Genomic DNA, 17,793 nt, shown 5'->3' on the forward strand with positions numbered 1-17,793 from the left:
ACGATTGTTGGGCTGTTATAATTCAGATAGCAGCTGTTAAGCTGATCATTCAAGTAATTTAATATTTTGCGTTGTCTATTAAATTATATATGAGTTAAATCAAACCGTGCAACATTTTCCATCCAGTGGCTTCAAAAATAAAATACTTGCATACCGTTGCAAATTTACAAACCAATGAAAACCATTTCTGTAGGATTAAATTGGCGCCCGCTGTAAATAAACATGAGGCTACGTAACGTTTACAGCTGAGCTCCAATCGTTTGACAGTACGAGTTCGTCAGCAGGCGACGGCGGTTCGCATAATAGTTTGTCTGTGTTCGTGTGTGTAAAAACAAAGCATTAAAAGCGACGTAAAGTGCGACTAAACACATAGTTTGTGTCGTCAGGGTGTTCGCGTGAAATTGCGCAAATATTTACGATCATATTGTCGTCATTTACAACATCCAAAAAACTTGTCACAATGAAGTTGTACGCTGCAGCAACAGTTGCGCTGTTTCTGTTGGCCGCAATCCAAACAACGCCAACAGCTGCCGAGGAACAGGAGGTGAGTTGCGGTTTATAATTTTTGTTTACGATTCGCAGTGTTTTGGTCAACAATTTAACGCTTTTTGAGTGAACATGCGGCTGTGGCAGAAATTACAATTTACCGAATTGCGTTATATTTGCTCGCTTGCTGTTTTTAACAATGCCGACACACACAAACACAAATACACACACATGCAGACATGAACACAAACAAACAAAGCCATACTAGACACATACACACACACACACACACACAAATACACATGCATGCTTACGTACGCCATACTTATTTACTTGTTGTTTGGCTCTCCGTCCACACATTAACTTTGATTAGTCAGCAAAAGAAAATCGTATGCATAAATAAAAGGCTGTAATGGCAAGATACATAAATATAAGAAAATACACGCCTTACTTACACGTATATATACATAAATATATCAATACATCTTTATGGTGCTAGCGCTTTTTTAAGCTTATCAAATTTGCTATTATACCGTTTGTTGTTGTTTTACTTTGTCCCGCTTTCTTTGTTGCGTCGCCATTTCATTACAATCAGCTGTTATACACATGCATGTATGTACTTATATCAGTTTGACCGCTAGAACGGATCTCTGATCTATCTGTCCCCTTTTTGCAATAATTGCGTCTTGGATTTTAATTAACTGCACTTTGTGCCTTAAATTCCGATAGGAATTTTACAGCTTTTGTATTGGTTTTGGGCGTTTATTTAAAATCCCATTTACAAAATTGTTTAATTAAAGCATATTTAATTGCTTTATTAAATATTTAGTCAAGCCTTAGCTGTATCAATGAAGAGATTACGAATGATTCGCGTAAACAAATGTTTTAACTAGGAAATAGCTTGAAGCTTATTTCGCTGGTTTGTTTAATATTTATGTAAGCGATTATTATGACAACAAACAGATTACGAGTCATTTTAATAGGAGAAATGTTTTACGTCGTTGAAATATAATATATGCATATCTGTGACTGTGCACCTGCTGTTGGGTACACAAATCTGTTTCAATTTTCAATTAAAAACTTCGAGCTGCAATGAATCACAAAGATATTATAATTCGTAACTAATACAATAGCCAGCTGCCGCCTTTTGTTCGAATTTGTTCACTCCTTCTATAAAGCTCTTTTTCCATTCAGAAAATCATATTAATGACCAGCGAACTGTCTGTGGCAGAGGCCGAGATTGGCCCCCTGGCCATCAGCCTCCAGCCTCTGACCACCCCACATGGCGGGGGTGAGAGCGCATCATCAATATCAATTAAAACATTTCCATTTGCCAGGCAAAGAAAAAAGTACCATTGCGTATATCGTATATCGCATATACATAAATAATAATTATAAAAATTAAAAAAAAGAAGCAATAAGTAAAAAATTCATCTCGTATTTACATATCAAATGTTATTTTTCTGAAGAGCAAATTTAAATTATGAATTGCATTGAAGTTGAATTTCAGTAAATGCAAAATGTTGGTAAATGAAATTATGGAAATATTTTAAATTTTGATATGGCCAACACTTTTTGTGGCATTATATAAGGGGGTAGTCTTAAAAAGTATAAAATAGAGAAGAATAAAATAGAACCGGCAGCTATTCCATATGCTAACAAACATAAAGCGAACGATGCATAAACATATTTACATAAATGAATAAAATGCGGAACTGAGATGTGAGAATAAATTTATATAAACATATACACATTCATATGTACAAATATACATATATAAACATAACTACATATATCCATATTCATAGCTCCCAAATTGCAAAGACTAAAGCGAAATAAACTTTAATATAGAGCTCAAGCTTTAGAGATAGATGTAGAGAGCACGAGTGAGAAGTAGAGAATCGCTGCTGGGGGGCAATTTTATATATATTCACTCGTTCGACTGTTTTTGACATTTAGGAAATCACATGCGGATGATTCACATGCACAAACGGCATCCGCTTCTCTGAGATTCAAAGTTTGTCAAACGCATTGCTTTAGCTTTAGATAAAATTGTATTCTCTCATTCTCTATTTCTTCCTTCCGTCTATCTCTTGCTCTCTCCCTCTCTCTCTTCATCTTCTTCCCCTAAGTTAAAGGGTGGGGGTGGAGGGGCGGCAATTTCGAACCCATTGTCATTTTGCAATTTCGATCATGACTCTGTCGCCTAATGCTGCGAATGCCAATGAAAATTACGTTATTGAATCCACTAAAAGGCCGCATGCACACATTGACAGACGCACACAAAGCTCAAATTAGCACCCAGGGGAGCATTGAAACCAAAGTTTATAATGAGCTTGACATGGAACCCAATCCCCAATCCCAAACCCGAACCCGAACCCGGACCCAGACCCAATATCTGGTAGGAAATTTGTCCTCTTGTGTGTGTTTGCGAAATTTGGCAACAGGCTCAAATTGCATAGGAGTCATTCAATGGCCAGCATAAGTATATATGTAAATTCACCTGAATAGGAAAAGGGTTAAGTACACTCGAAGAAACTGCGATAAATTATAGCATTGCTTCTACAAAGTCAAGAGTAGTTGAAGTTGAAGAATAAGAGTTAAATATCTTAGGTAATCGACTAGTTCTAGAGCAGATCAATCAACTCGCTTTATAGTCTTCACCTGTAACAATATCGTATATAGTACATACTGAGCTTTCAGTGACTCAGTTTAGACAAAGCCAATTCGAACGTGTATACAAATTTGTATACTATGTATACTATTTTCACGTATCATATTTTATGTATTCTCGAGCTCTCTGTTATTTGCTTGCATATTAACTGGTTTTTGTTTATCTTACTACACATACTACTTGGCTCTTTCGCTCAGTGTATTATAAAAATATATGTATGTATAGGTGTCAACTGTGTGTGGAGACGTGGAGAAAGAGAGAGGGAGAGTAATTGCCCAGCCGGAGGGCCACTGAGTGCAGCTGACGGTCGAACAATGTCGGAGCTAATTTCCACACACATTAATTAAACGCATAAAGACTGTTTGTGAATTTTTGGCTTAAATGCCATTAATCGGAGGCAAAGCATCAATTTAAACCGATGAATAGAAATAATTGAATTTTGCAGTTGTCTGTCTCTGTGCCCCTCAAACACAAACGCAATTTATGCATAGTGCTCGATGCTTAAAGAGAGTATATGGGCTTTGTGTAGATTGATTATAGAAATATATGTATATAGACCAAGTAAAATGGTTATATAGAATTAATGCAAACCGTTATTCTGATTAATTTGTAGTAAATATTTATACAGCTTGAGCCTGAGTATAGGATCCATGCCTTTGAATCTATTCTTGGGTTATTCATGTCTTAACAGTGTATCATGTAGTCAGTTTTACCACGTTTTCAATTGTTTAACTCGAGGGTTGCTAGCCGAGAAGCCTCATTGCAGATGGCTCAAAGAAAGTGCTTTAGCCAAGGCAAATGTGGTCATTAAAAAAGCACCTAAATATTTATATATATACACGCGCCCATTCAGCGCATAAGCGCGCCTGACCTTGAATAAAATAATAAAAAGGAAACAAGAGAGAATGTTTAGCTAGTGCAGACCAGAGACTTAAATACCCTAGCCGGCATAGAGATTCTGGCTCTAGAGTGAAATGATAGATTAAAAAAAATATATGTATATATTTTTATGAATGAAACAAGACTAATTGAAAAAAAAAAATTAAGTCTACAATATAAAATTATTTTGAGTAATATATTATATTTATAACCCTGCTTCTCTTTTATAGTATTTTGTTATTCATAAATATGTGAACATCCAAATGAAACAACATCGATTAAGAAATTAAGTTCAGTTCCCTAATAATTCTGAGTGATAAAATACTGCTTAATCAGAATAGGTTTTGCTAGGGTATATAAAGCTGCTTGCTCAATACAATTGGTGCTTTCAGTTTCTGGATCTATATATACATAGATATATATAAATATATGCATATATACTTTTGTATCAACAAAGTAGATGTTGACAGAATTTATAAGTGATTTAAAAAAAAAAAAAAAAAAAAAAAAACGAGTTATCTTTTTTTATGTGTTCGAAAATGTTAATAAGCCATAGTCTTTTCGGCTTTTGGGCAAGTTGATTTACCCGTTTTAATTAAGCCTTAATGAAAATAAACAGTTTTACAGCTTTTACAATTTTGCCGTTTGACAGCAAATTGGCAATTTTCAGTGTGCAGTTCGCAATTTGCGCTCCGGGGCTTCAGCCGGATTTTATTTTGATGTATTTATTTTTATTTACGTCGATTCAATTAAAGTTTTTTTCAACATTGCATCAGTTAATACCCCAGCGCATCTCTTGCATGCATCACAGATCCAACAAACAGCCACCCATCGGGCTCTCGACCGCCGCGCCATCCACGATCCCCCTCCCCCCGAGCCAGTGCAATATTTATGCAGCAAAAGCCTGTTAACACTGAGCCGCAGCACGTTGCAGCGGCATTAACAGCAGCATTAACAGCAACTTTTGCAGCAAGTGTCGGGATGCGAAAAGTTTTCGATATAAGCCGGGCCCAATATGAACCGCGAAGAGAACTGCAGTCAGGAGGTGCAAATCCGAGAAAGCTTTAAGGAGCTCAAAGTAATTCTATAGATTCGATGTGCATATACTTCTTACCGATCTGAAATTCAGATCTAGAGTAATATTGATAGATAGATAGTATAAAGATTTATAGATAGATGGATAACAAGATGATGGATGACAAGACTTATATATATGAGTAGATAGATGAATCGACAGATGGGAAAGTCTATAGATAAAATATAGATTGATTAATGAATAGATTTATGCACTAGATAGGTACTTCGGTATTCGTTTTCAATAATAGACAATATGGTAATCAATATGAAACGTATTAGCGCCAAGCGAAGCGCATTCAATCTTTGGCAAAAATTTAAGTTTAGTTGTGGTATGTAATAAGTTACACATTAAGTTGCCAGGACAACCATGCGCAGCTAGCCGCCTTCATAACATGACCAACTGGCAATCTACAGAGACCTGGAGTGTGTTATATACCCTGTAAGCATGCAAGTAAATGGGGTGTCATGAAGGAGTCACGAGGGAAGCTATGAAATAAATACATAGTATAAATATTATTAAACATTATATTTGCAGTCTTATCTGAACTGGTTTTATAGAGAAAGAAATTATAAATATCAATTTTTTTTTATCGATAGCTCAATCGGATCTGGTTTCTCAAGATACAAACGAAATTACATAGGAAATATCTTAAATATTTATTAAGCATATGTGAATAAATATAAACATAAAATTGGGTTCCAGATAATTCATTGCTAAAATAAATAAAAGATAAATTTATCAGAAAAGTTTGACTCTTATTTGTTTTAACGATTACATATATGGAAACCAATTTTATATTTATAAATATATATATATATATTTTTTTAAAATTATTTATTAATATTTTTGTGTATACAAATGGAAACGATTTTCAGTAAAGAACAGATCCTATTTCAATACAGTTTGTAAAGTTTATTACTAGATCGGTCTATGCTTTTATACTGGGTACCTTCAAGTCGAGCATGCATGCCTTACTTGGTTTCTATACCAACTTTGGGGTGTTGCTTAAAGTGCCGTAAAGTTTAATTGAAAAACAAGCTGCAAACAAGCTGCAGCAGCAGCAGCAGCAGCGGCAGTAGTGGCAGCGAGAGTTAACTGCGTCAACAATGCCAAGACCGAATCAACTTGGCCAAGCATCAGGCAGCCGCCCGCCCACTCAGCAGCCTCGCCCGCGTAGAGCATAATCAGCTCAAACGTCAGGCAAGGCATCAACCTAGTTGATGCTGGAGCTGGCTTCTCTGCCGTTGCCGCTGCCGCTGCTGGCGTTGACTGCTTTAGTGACGCAATCGCCGTCAAAAAAAGTTTTTTTTTCATTATGCATTTTTCGGCTTTTTGTCACGCTGCAGACACAAAACGTCAGCCGCAATGAGGATGAACGACCGAAACGTCAACAAGCTGTCTGCTATGCAATCTCGGCTCTCGCTCACGCCGTAACCCTCTCTCTCTCCTCCCTCTCACTGCCTCTCGCGGTTAGTTGGGTTTGTTGTTGTATTCGAGCTGCTTTTTATGCTTTAAGTTCGTAAATTATTCAACATCGACTTTGCCCGACTACCATCTGCCGTTTGACGTCTGTTTGCTGCATTTTGCGGCTCATCATTTATCGATGAATTTTTGTTGCTGCAATCCTCTAACCAGTTTTCGATGTGCTGCAACAGAGATATATTGAGATAGAGATAGAGAGAGAGAGAGGGGTTAGTAGGGGAGAGCGTGGTCTACAGTGAGGCGGTCACAGTTTGCATCGGTGGTTAATTAGTTTTTGTGACCTGCCACAAGCTCAGCGAAGCGTTGCTCCACTGATTGACTTGATTGGCCAAAATATCTCCTCTGCAGAGCACAGCACACACACACACACACACACACTTCGCGCTACTTACTCTACATCTCTCGCTCTCTCTTTCGCTCTTCTCTCACACCTCTTTTGCCGCAATGTAATTGCAATTATGCTGAGTTCATTAGGCCGGCCAAAAGCAAAGGCGGGGCAGCCAAGTGGGAGGCAAAAGCTGCAGGCTTTGCTTGACACGCCATTAAAGCAGTTGCCAGTTTTAAAATCATTTCTTAATTAGCTCGCTATCGATTTCCAATTTGACATCCAGATTTTAAGTTCATTAAGCCGTAGTAGCCTGAGTGGGTCCATAATCTGATTTATCTATAATTCACTTAAATATGTATTATAAGTATATATACATATATTGGTTGAGCAACAATTTGATGAACAGCTTCACTGCCATGCGAGATGCCATGCATGCTTATGCATGTCTATCATTTGCTAGGTAGACAAATATTATTCAATTGTTGCCCATGACTGCTGAGCATCCCTCAGCTAAATTGTCTATGTGCAATTAACTAACTAATTAATATCACTGCTTGATTGTATGAGAATATTAAGTGTCTAGAGGCTTTTACTATCAGTAGATTTATTATGATGAAAATGTCTGCATCAAGTTATGTAGACCAAGTCTCAATTGAATAAAAACAATTTCAGTCTAGCTTTACTCGTGGCATTAATTAGTCAATCAGTCAATCAGTCAAACAGTCACCAGTCAATCATCGGCGTGAACAATTTACTTCGCTTTATTAACACTTCGAATGCAATAACCCAGCTAATATTAATGATTATATCAACATGGGCTCCATGCTATGTCTAAGCACTTTATTTAATCACTTGCGCAAGCTATTGTTTCATGGTGTTGGCACACACACACATATATATACATTCGCACATACACACAAGATGGTTTCTTGTTGTATTGTCATAAAGGCTAATGCTTCATGCTTGAAAATGTATGTGCTTTCATTTTAGAGGTCTAAAGGTCTCACTCTCCCCATCTTTCTCTCTTTCTCTCTTACTCTCTTACTTTCTTTGTGTGTGTTTATATTCCTTAAACGAATTTGTGTTTTGCTTTCTGTTTTTGTCTTTGCCACACACACACACACACACACATACACAAACACACCAACCCACACACACAGACACAGACAGAGAGTACGGATGAGGCGATCAGCGAGCCGCCTATCAAATTGGTCCATGTGCTGAATCCTGGAGAGCGAGAGTATCTCTCGCCCAATTTGATTGGCGTGCAGAATATAGCGATGTCCTTTCTGCCCCTCTCGATGAACTTTGTGAACATCATCGATGCCTTTCGTGAAATTGTGAATGGTGTGCGATACGAAATACTGTTGAATGCAGTGGACACAAAGGCCAACGATGCGGATACGATCTGTCGCCTGGTGATACTGGAGAAGCCCTGGCTGACCACCCAGTGGGGCGACAAGCACCGGGAGCTGGTCAACACCAATTGCAGCGATGTGGCCGACAATGCTCTGACCTTCGAGGCCGATCGCGAGGAGCGGGCCAAGGCGCTCAACGAGAAATATGTGAGTAACACCATCTTCAATGGCGGGCGACGCAACGAGTTGAGTGACAGCGATATGGCTCATCTGGAAGCCCAAATATTGACAAACGAAAACAAGCGACGGGTTAGCAGCAGCAGCAGCAGCAGCGGCAGGGGCAGTGGCAGCTCAGTAAGCACCACCAGCACCAGCAACAGCCCCACAGCTCTGGCCCCACAAGTGGTGCCCACTAATGAGCCCGCAATGTCAATTAACGTTAACGAGGCAGCCACAGCTGACGTTGAGAGCGACACAGGGGATGCCAACACATCTACGGCCGCGTCTATTGCCATGACCACGCCCACAGCGGAGCTCAATGAAAACGAGAAGCGTTGGCTGGACGATTTTCTATCAGTGGGTGCGTTTAATTTTGAAAAAACTATCGAGGAGCAGCGCGCCGAGTTGAAACAGCAGCAGCAACAACAACAACAACAGCAACAAAGTGAAGAGACGGCACAGGTGGAGGAGCAGCAACAGGAACCAGTCGAAGAGCAGCAACAGGAGCAGACAGAGCAGCAGCCACAGCAGCTGGAGCAGGATGCACAGCAGTCTTCATTATCTTAACCATCATGAGTCATGAATATTATTATCATACACTCTCACACACAACCACCCCCCACACACACACACACACGCACGCACAATCACCCAGTTACACACGCCCCCCTGTTCTATATACTCCCATTTCTAAAAATACTCGTAAAGTAAATGCAAACAATAAAAAGAAAATGTTATTTAATTAAATTTATTTAAGCTGCTCGTTTTTCTCACCTGTGCACCACAAACAGACACACACACACAAACAACACAAAGGCTCACACGCACACACACACACACACACACCTGTGCGTTGTTGGCATAGTCCAACCAAGCGAGAAGCCCTCTCTGCGACTGGCCCGCCCCCAGCATCTGTGCGCCCCCCCACCACTTATTTCAGCTTAATAATCAAATGAGTTTTCGCTTTCAAATTACGGCCGCAATCTGTTTAACCCGGCCCGTGTCGCATTCGCCCCGTCCACAACCGTCTATATAAATATGTACATGTATATATGTATGTGCGTGTGTGTGTGTACATATCTTAGAGAGCTCACCTCAAGTGCCGCACTCTATGTTTGTAAGTGTGTGTGTGTCTGTGTGTGTGTGCGTGTGCCCCTTAGCAGCATACACTGCTCTGTGGAAAAGTGCTCTCATTATCCTTGATGCTCTACTTTTAACACCCAACTGATGCAGCGGCCATTGCACAGTGTCTGCGTCAAATAGAAGACGGAATTCAAATAGCACCCGGTGGGGACTTGTCTTTATGCGAAAACTCGAATACACTAGCTGGCATATAAACAATTTGGAATATATTTAACTAAGTATGCGCCTAGCTCATTTTGTTCGGTTTATTAAGTTTCCTTACTCCTACTCAAGTGGGGTATATTTGGCGGGAAGATAGACTAATATCTATTTCTATGTAATGCTTTCATCTGCAATTCTGTTTGTACTGTTCGTAGATATAAAAGGACCTAAAAAAAAGGAAATATTTGCTATTAGAGTATGATTTAGTAGAGCTTACACATTAATTATAAATACTCTAGCTCTTACAGTACTCGAGCTCTGCTCAAATAAACGTGCGAGTATCCTGCTTAACCCACTTTTCAACGAGTTCAGCGAATCATCACTGATGCATGAATCATCATCGCGTATACATAGTATATGGATGGATGAATCTAATAAATCACATCGGTAATCGGGCCAAGCAACACTGCAAACTGAATCGAATTTGACATTTAATCTGCGGGATTAGCGAATTCAATCGAGTGTCGAGCACTCGGCTCTCCGCATATTCCGAATGCATTTCACGCTCCATTTAGTGCGCATACAAAAACTGTCGAGTGGCCGGGATATAATTTACGTTTTAATAGTTATTGAACAACAGAATGTGACAAGGACAATGGGTTCCCATTGGAACGGACCTCTATAGAAGCTCTGAACTGACCCAAAACAAAAAAAAATTGTGCAATCCATAGCACTACCGACTGCTTAATACTTGCTCACAACTCACTGGTGGCTAATAAAATCTCTTTATCTCACTTCCAATTGAGTATATATCTCTTTTTCCCGCTCACCAAATTGTCAAGTAAAAGTTTCCGGGAGGCAAGTGCGTACAAACAGACGTTAGTTTAATATATTCTTTATCACTTCGTGAGCGAGTATGAAAACCCTGTGTACTACATGAGCGAGCATACTCTGAAATGAAATATTTTGGAAACCTATATATGCTCATTAACGAATGCTGAGCAAGTATTGAATACGAATAGCCTCCAGCAGTAAAACTTCTCCGAGAAGTATTGAACAAGTCAATATACTCATATGAAAAATTTATATAACTTTAACGCCACACCTGATCGAGTGGAATAGAAAAAATTTTAGAAGAGAATTCATATATTTACTCATTAAGCGAGTATTAAATACCGAAATAGTCTAGCATTAAAATGAAGAGACTCCTCTCAGAACAACATGAGAGCAATGTATGCTGCTCTGTGATATATTCTAAAGGGTAACATCGTGAGCGAGCATATAAACGTAAAAACTCCCCCCTCTTTGGAGCAAGCAAGATCAATATATTTTACACATTATGTCTTTCGCTACGCAAACGAATATTGAAAGAGTCAATATACTCCCGAGCACATCGAGAGCGAGTATAAAACAGGCAACTTAATGAATTCATGTCGCGACAGGTCAAACGGAAACAGAAACCTGCGCTGTTGCTGCTATTGCCATTCCCGTTGCCGTTGCCGTTGCCGTTGCCATTGCCATTGCCGTTGCCGTTGTTCCAGCTCCACCGCCGCCATGTTCGAACCCCGATTGGGCCTGGCAATCTTTTTAATTATACACACGTCGTTGCCATTACATTTCATTTCGTATTGTTGTCATTGCATTCACCAACTAGCTGCTCCACACCTGCAATGGCTGCTGTTACTGCTCCTGCTCCTGCTCCTGCTCCAGCTGCTACGTCAATTACACACACCCACTCACACACACACACACGCACTCATATACATATATATATATATATGTATATATAGAGGTAATGTACGTTTGGTAGGCATCGCCCGACACCTGCTCCTCCTGCTAGCTGCTTCAACAATAATCTAGCCCTGCCAGCAGGCAACGAATTTCGAGCCAAAAATGTTTGGTTTAATTGGTTTTGCGTTTGCCATTGAATGCTTTATATGCCACATGTGTCTCTACGAGAGCCACCAAAGGGTGAAATGCCGCCTCGTGCCACGCCATTGTTGTTATTCGCATCCGAGCTGGCTAAATGGTTTGTTGCTTCCTGCCAGCCAGCTGCTTGCTTTAGCTATCATTGAGAGATTAGTGAGGCAATCGATTCCATTCAGTTTACATTTTGGATTTCTTTTTTCTCTCTCTTAAATTTGTACAGCTCTCAGCAAGCGCAGCTCCTAGCCGAATTGAGGTTTATATTTTTTAAAACTTGTTCATTTGAACAACAAAAGCTTACACTACCAAAAAAAGCAAACACTCACACCTTGTTAACTAATATTTTTATATTCGTTTAACGTTGATTTTTTATAGGTGATTCCCATTGACTTGCTCAAGAATTCTTAAAAATTTCACAGTAGAAACACAGAGAGGAATACCATATATAAATTGAGAAAGCGATAGGCAGTGTAAGAGATAGGGCGGGAGAGAGTGTGTGAAGAAGAGAGACTACAGACTAGAGACTAGAGATGAAGACAACTTCGCTGCTGCTGCGCCTGCGTAGCATTTGGATCATGTCCAGCTGGCTGCGCCACGAAGGACTCGCCGCGGCGGCAATGGTCGTGACTCGTCGGGAGAAGAATCTGCAGCGCCTCGAATACGAGCAGAAGTTGGAATCGGATGTGGGTCAAGTGGGAGTCGATTCACGGGGCCAGCTGCGCCGTGTTCGCGTTATGGACGACTATATCATACCAGCCGAATGCGGACTCTAGATGAGCATAATAAAAACCGGCGAATCAAAATGCAAATCCAAATTTTCGTCCGAGCATAGTAGAGATCGTTAATGGGACACCTAAATTACAAAATATAGAAATAATAAATATGTCGTGAATATAATTCGATTGCTTTGTTTGGCTTGATTTAGGTCTTTCGATTCTCATAGCTATTCCCTGCTTTGTTTGGATTTTGCAGGTCTCTCGCAAGAGGCGTGGCTTGAACGATGTGCCCCTGGGCGGCAGCAAGCCCTTTGACGAGAAGCAGGCCGAGGAGCAGCTCCAGCAGACTCTTGACAAGCTAACCGCTGGCGATGGACCGCACTACAAGTAAATATCTATTAGCCCCTGTCATTTTCTCATAGACAGTCCTTAAGAAGAGATCCCTTCCTCAACAGGATTGTAAAGGTCTATACGGCGTCGCGTCAGCTTGTCTCTGGCACTCTGACTCGCATCGATGCGGATCTGATCGATGGCAATGATGAGCAGAGACGCTGCATCGTTGAGATCTGGGCACAGCCGTGGCTGGAGCAGGGCCACAAGATAACGTTCAAGTGCCACAACCAGCCGGCGGTGCATGCCCGGCACAGTCGCTCCGTGGAATGGGCCGAGAAGAAGACGCACAAGAAGCACAATCACCACTCGCTCAACAAGGTGGATCATCTGTTCCACGTGTTCCAGATCAAATACAAGCGCCGCTACGCCAACAGCATGGAGCACCAGATGCGTCTGCGCATCTTCCGCCAGAATCTGAGAACCATCCAGGAGCTGAACGACAATGAGCAGGGCAGTGCCAAGTATGGCATCACGGAGTTTGCCGACATGACCAGCTCGGAGTACACACAGCGCGCGGGCCTGTGGCAGCGCAGCGCCAATAAGCCAACGGGCGGAAAACCTGCCGTGGTGCCTGCCTATAAAGGTGAACTGCCCAAGGAATTCGACTGGAGGGAAAAGAATGCCGTGACGCAAGTCAAGAACCAAGGCTCGTGCGGCTCCTGCTGGGCATTCAGCGTGACCGGCAACATCGAAGGCTTGTATGCCATTAAAACGGGTGAGCTGCGAGAGTTCTCCGAGCAGGAGCTGCTCGACTGTGACTCCACTGACAGCGCCTGCAATGGCGGCCTAATGGACAACGCCTACAAGTGAGTAATCGCTGCTAAGTAATGCAAATATAAACGCAGCTAATTGGTAATCCTCCAAAATAGAGCCATCAAGGACATTGGCGGGCTGGAGTACGAGTCCGAGTATCCCTATCTGGCCAAGAAGAAGCAGTGCCACTTCAACAAGACGCTGTCCCACGTCCAAGTCGCTGATTTTGTCGATCTGCCCAAGGGCAACGAGACAGCCATGCAGGAGTGGCTCCTGGCCAATGGACCCATATCAATTGGTGCGTAATTACTTTTAGAAGAACCTTAGAATCGCTTGATTTACATACTCTCTTTAACTCTCCGTTTCTGTCAGGCCTCAATGCAAATGCCATGCAGTTCTATCGTGGCGGCGTCTCTCATCCCTGGGGCCCGCTCTGCAGCAAAAAGAATCTCGATCATGGCGTTTTGATTGTCGGCTACGGCGTCTCCGACTATCCCAACTTTCACAAGACGCTGCCCTATTGGATCGTTAAGAACTCGTGGGGCCCTCGCTGGGGCGAGCAGGGCTACTATCGCATCTATCGTGGCGACAACACTTGCGGCGTCAGCGAGATGGCCACCTCCGCGGTGCTCGCCTAAGCTTGCCCAGCTATATATCACTCTATGCAAATATATAAATATTAATTAATATAAATACAGCCTATGCTCATGCTTGAGCTACAGCACAAGATTCGTTTGGCTTGCAGTTTGCATTTTACGTTCCGAGGACACGCAACAGTTTATCATTTCGCTACATAATCGCCCAATCACTTGTAATCCAATTGTAATCCACAAGCAACCATCATATACAATGTTCTTCAACAGCGCAGCATATATTGAAATAAACTTAAATTACGTATTGTAAAGAAAAAGAGAGCAGAGTCAATTTAATCGGGGAGTTGAAGAGGGAGATTTACGGGGAGATAATCTACATTTTGATATCAACTCGAACAGCAGTCGGAGAAGCTACTCAATAATTTTCATATTCGCTCAGCTTGATCAGCAGGAGTCTCAGTTTTCGAGCCTCTAGTCCAATGGTCAGCGGCTCGCTGGGTGCCTGCTCTGTGGCCGCATAGATATTGGCGGGTGTGAACAAGCCGTAAGCCTCGCAGGACTTGAGGAAGTTCAGCACCTCCTGCACGGCTGCGTAGGGCAGGATGATGTTCTGCTTAGCCATGCCGGTCAGCAGGCCGAGAATACAGCGCTTCACGTGCAACCAGGTGTCCGCGTAGAGGCGTGCCCCCGAGCCGCCCTCCAAGGCGTGGGCGATGCGCGAGAGGCCGAACTCGTAGTTGGACTTGGCGCAGTACAGCGTGCCAACGACCAGGTTGACGATGCACAGGTGATGATACTGCTTGCCCTGGTTGCCCTTCAGCTCCTCGGCGTTCTCCACCTTGCGCATCAGCTCCTCGGCCTCCTCATTCTGGAACGTCATGATGTAGGACACACAGAGATTGGCCAGCACCGCAGCGGAGACGGACATAATCTGCAAGAAGGAAGTGAGACTAGAGAGAATTGAGTGAGGGAAGGAAATGATGATAGCTTACATCATCCGAGTGCTGGCGCACTATGGGCTCGTAGAAGGCGGCCGCCTCCTTGTACTTGTCCTGCATGAAGAGCACATGGCCTGCATTCAAGCGCCAAACCGAGCAGATGGCATTCTCCGAGCAGAACTCGGCGCTGGAGCGAAACTCGCGCTCGGCGCCCAGGAAGTCGTCTTCGCGCCACGAGATCCAGGCACGAGCCATGACCACCGGCAAGTAGCTATAGCAACAAAGGAGATCATGAGTACTTGGGAGACAAGCGTCAGCTTGAGGCACCTACAGTTCCAGCGCCTGCTCGTAGTCCTTGAGTGCATCGCGCAGCGCCTGCTGCTCACTGGTTGCTCTGACCTCCTGCACCCGAGCGGCCAGGCTGCGCAGCTTGCCCGACAAGCTGGAGGCGAGCGTGCCCAGCTTCTTCTCGGCCAGCTCCCCGCTGGTCTGGGCCGTGATCAGCGCATCCAGCAGCTCGTACAGATACTGGGACAGGTACTTGTAGGTGAGGTCCGCGTGCTCGGCCAGAATGTCGGCGGCGGTGTCGTAGAGCTCGTGTTTGCAGCAAATCAACAAGATGTTGGCGAACGTCTCCTTCGGGCAGGCAGGCGCGCCCAGCTGCAGCAGGAAGGCCAATTTGCGCAGGCCCGCAACGGGACCCTGGGCATCCGTGAGTGCCATGTTGTGCAGCGTAACCGGATCCAGTTCGCTCTCTGCGCGCGGCGGCAGATCGAGCAGCGCCTCCCGTGCCGCCTCCACATTGCCATCCTGATACTCCAAGGCGGCCTTCAGGTTGAGCGCTTGGGTGATGCCCGACATGGCCATAGTAATGGGATTGCCCACGCTGCGCGCACTGCCATCGGTGTCCACCTGGGCGCCAATGCCCAGCTCCGGATGGTTTCGCATGCCGCGCTCCACAATCTCAGACGTGTAATCCAGCGCCTGGGCGCGTTGCTTCCGCTGAAAGTGGGCGAGGGCCACGTTGTAGGCCACCAAAGGATTGAAGCCGCCCACCTGCAGTGCCGATTGGAAACGCTGCACCGCCAGCTCGTGCTGATCCGCCTGATAGAGCAGGCAGCCCTCGTCGTTGAGCGTTTCGGCTGTGCCGCCAGCGCGCTGATTGAGCAGACTCTGAGCGCCGGCATAGTCCTCGCTAGAGTAGAGTATGGCGCTCTGCAGCTGCAGGCACTGCTCACGCAGCTCCAGCTCCTTGTCGCCGATCTGCTTCAGCACGCGCAAAGCATCCGCAAAGATGCCCGCCTGGTAGAGCGACTGGGCGTAGTAGAATCTAGGCAGGAGTTGCCCAGATACACACACACATATACATACACATTTATATAAATGGTGTTCATCTGCTCACCTGTACTTGGCCTCCTTGGGCACCAGCTGGCAGAGCTGCTCGTAGCAGCTGGCCGCCTCCTCGTACTTCTGTGCATGGTAGTAGCAGTGGCCCAGCGTGGAGAGTCCTGCCCTCGTATTGGCTGCCTCGCCGCAGTTCGCGATGCATTCGATCACATCCTCATAGCGCTTATCCTTGATCTAAGCGAAAGACAATCGAATGATGAGCTGCCCCTCTTTCTGGCCTACATTAAAGACTCACCAGAGTGTAGATGGTGCGCGTGACGTGTCCCTCGCGCAAGATTATGCCCTGATGCAGCATTTTCTGAGCTCTGCGAAAATTTCTAGCCGGGATTTGTTGTGGCGCCGCCCAAAGTAGCCATGGCTACCATTGCCCATTGCCAACCAAGGGCCTGTCCGCCTCAGCCTTGGCAACGCCAGCCAAGGTGCTTGGCAACAGTTGGTTGAAGTCGTGAATGAAATGCGGCAAATTTAAAAGATGTCAAAATAAATGCAAATCCGCTTAGAACTTAATCTTTTGTAGTTTATGAGAGGAGGACTACGATGGCCATGAAAGTACATATTCTTGTTGACATTAATTTAGATGGGTTTCTTATTATATTCTAGAAAATTAAAATAAGTGGGAAATTAATTGAATGTAATATTGTTATTTACAGAGAGTCTTTTCTTTATATACCCTGTAAAAGCTTACAATTTCATTTAGGTGATGTTCATGTTAGAAAAATAAAATAAATGAGACGTTATTAATATTTCTATCTACATAGAACATTTTCCATATATACCCTGTGTTTTAGCAAAATAATATAAATACCAATTCATCAATATTCCTATTTATAGAGAGCATTTTCCCTGTATACCCTGTAAACAATGTAATTTATAGATTAGATTTAGATGATTTTCTCATTATATTTTTCATTAAATATTTATTTATTCAATAAACGAGAAAATATTAATAGCAAAATTTTCAGATGTATTTGATTTTCGAAAACAACCTGTAAAATAAGTAATGTACAAACTAACAGTGACAAGTATGTTTATGGTATATCCTTAAAAAATATAATGAAGGAAGCAAAACACTTATAAAAAGTTGACAGAAAATAGTGCCACACTATTCAAAACATAAATCTTTTAAAACTTCTAAGATCCCTCTTTTTGTTTAAAATCGAATAATGTAATGAAACAAAATCCAAATCTTTTAGACAGAGATCTATTTGATATCCTATAGACATTGATCCTTACAAATTATTTGCATATCATAATGCAAAATTTAAAATTAATTAATTAT

General features: G+C 42.7%; 3 protein-coding genes across 5 annotated transcripts; 2 read left to right on the forward strand and 1 right to left on the reverse strand.

Moving 5' to 3' along the window:
• The first annotated feature begins 255 nt into the window (after positions 1-255).
• LOC6574357 (putative cysteine proteinase CG12163) lies at positions 256-14,486 on the forward strand. Of its 2 annotated transcripts, XM_002000373.4 has the most exons (6): positions 256-544; positions 8,088-8,492; positions 12,687-12,817; positions 12,886-13,629; positions 13,693-13,874; positions 13,949-14,486. In XM_002000373.4, the coding sequence occupies exons 1-6, from the start codon at positions 461-463 to the stop codon at positions 14,212-14,214; spliced, it is 1,812 nt and encodes a 603-aa protein (XP_002000409.2). In that variant the 5' UTR covers positions 256-460; the 3' UTR covers positions 14,215-14,486. The 2 variants fall into 2 exon arrangements, with proteins under 2 accessions (XP_002000409.2, XP_015022890.1); XM_015167404.3 differs by lacking the exon at positions 8,088-8,492 and having other exon boundaries at positions 257-544.
• On the forward strand, positions 459-12,611 carry LOC26527294. 2 transcript variants are annotated; one of them, XM_044008408.1, is made up of 2 exons: positions 459-544; positions 12,090-12,611. In XM_044008408.1, exon 2 carries the CDS (start codon positions 12,245-12,247, stop codon positions 12,485-12,487), a length of 243 nt encoding a protein of 80 aa, XP_043864343.1. In that variant the 5' UTR covers positions 459-544; positions 12,090-12,244; the 3' UTR covers positions 12,488-12,611. The 2 variants fall into 2 exon arrangements, with proteins under 2 accessions (XP_043864343.1, XP_015022892.1); XM_015167406.3 differs by lacking the exon at positions 459-544 and adding an exon at positions 11,861-11,970.
• LOC6574358 (tetratricopeptide repeat protein 30 homolog) lies at positions 14,422-17,564 on the reverse strand. The gene is made up of 6 exons (XM_002000374.4): positions 17,200-17,564; positions 16,750-17,110; positions 16,510-16,688; positions 15,439-16,437; positions 15,162-15,378; positions 14,422-15,100 (listed from the first exon to the last, which is right to left on the reverse strand). The coding sequence occupies exons 2-6, from the start codon at positions 16,807-16,809 to the stop codon at positions 14,585-14,587; spliced, it is 1,971 nt and encodes a 656-aa protein (XP_002000410.1). The 5' UTR covers positions 16,810-17,110; positions 17,200-17,564; the 3' UTR covers positions 14,422-14,584.
• Between the last annotated feature and the right edge of the window lie 229 nt (positions 17,565-17,793).

This window comes from Drosophila mojavensis, unplaced genomic scaffold, assembly GCF_018153725.1.
Source record: "Drosophila mojavensis isolate 15081-1352.22 unplaced genomic scaffold, ASM1815372v1 contig_277, whole genome shotgun sequence".
NCBI lineage: Eukaryota > Metazoa > Arthropoda > Insecta > Diptera > Drosophilidae > Drosophila > Drosophila mojavensis.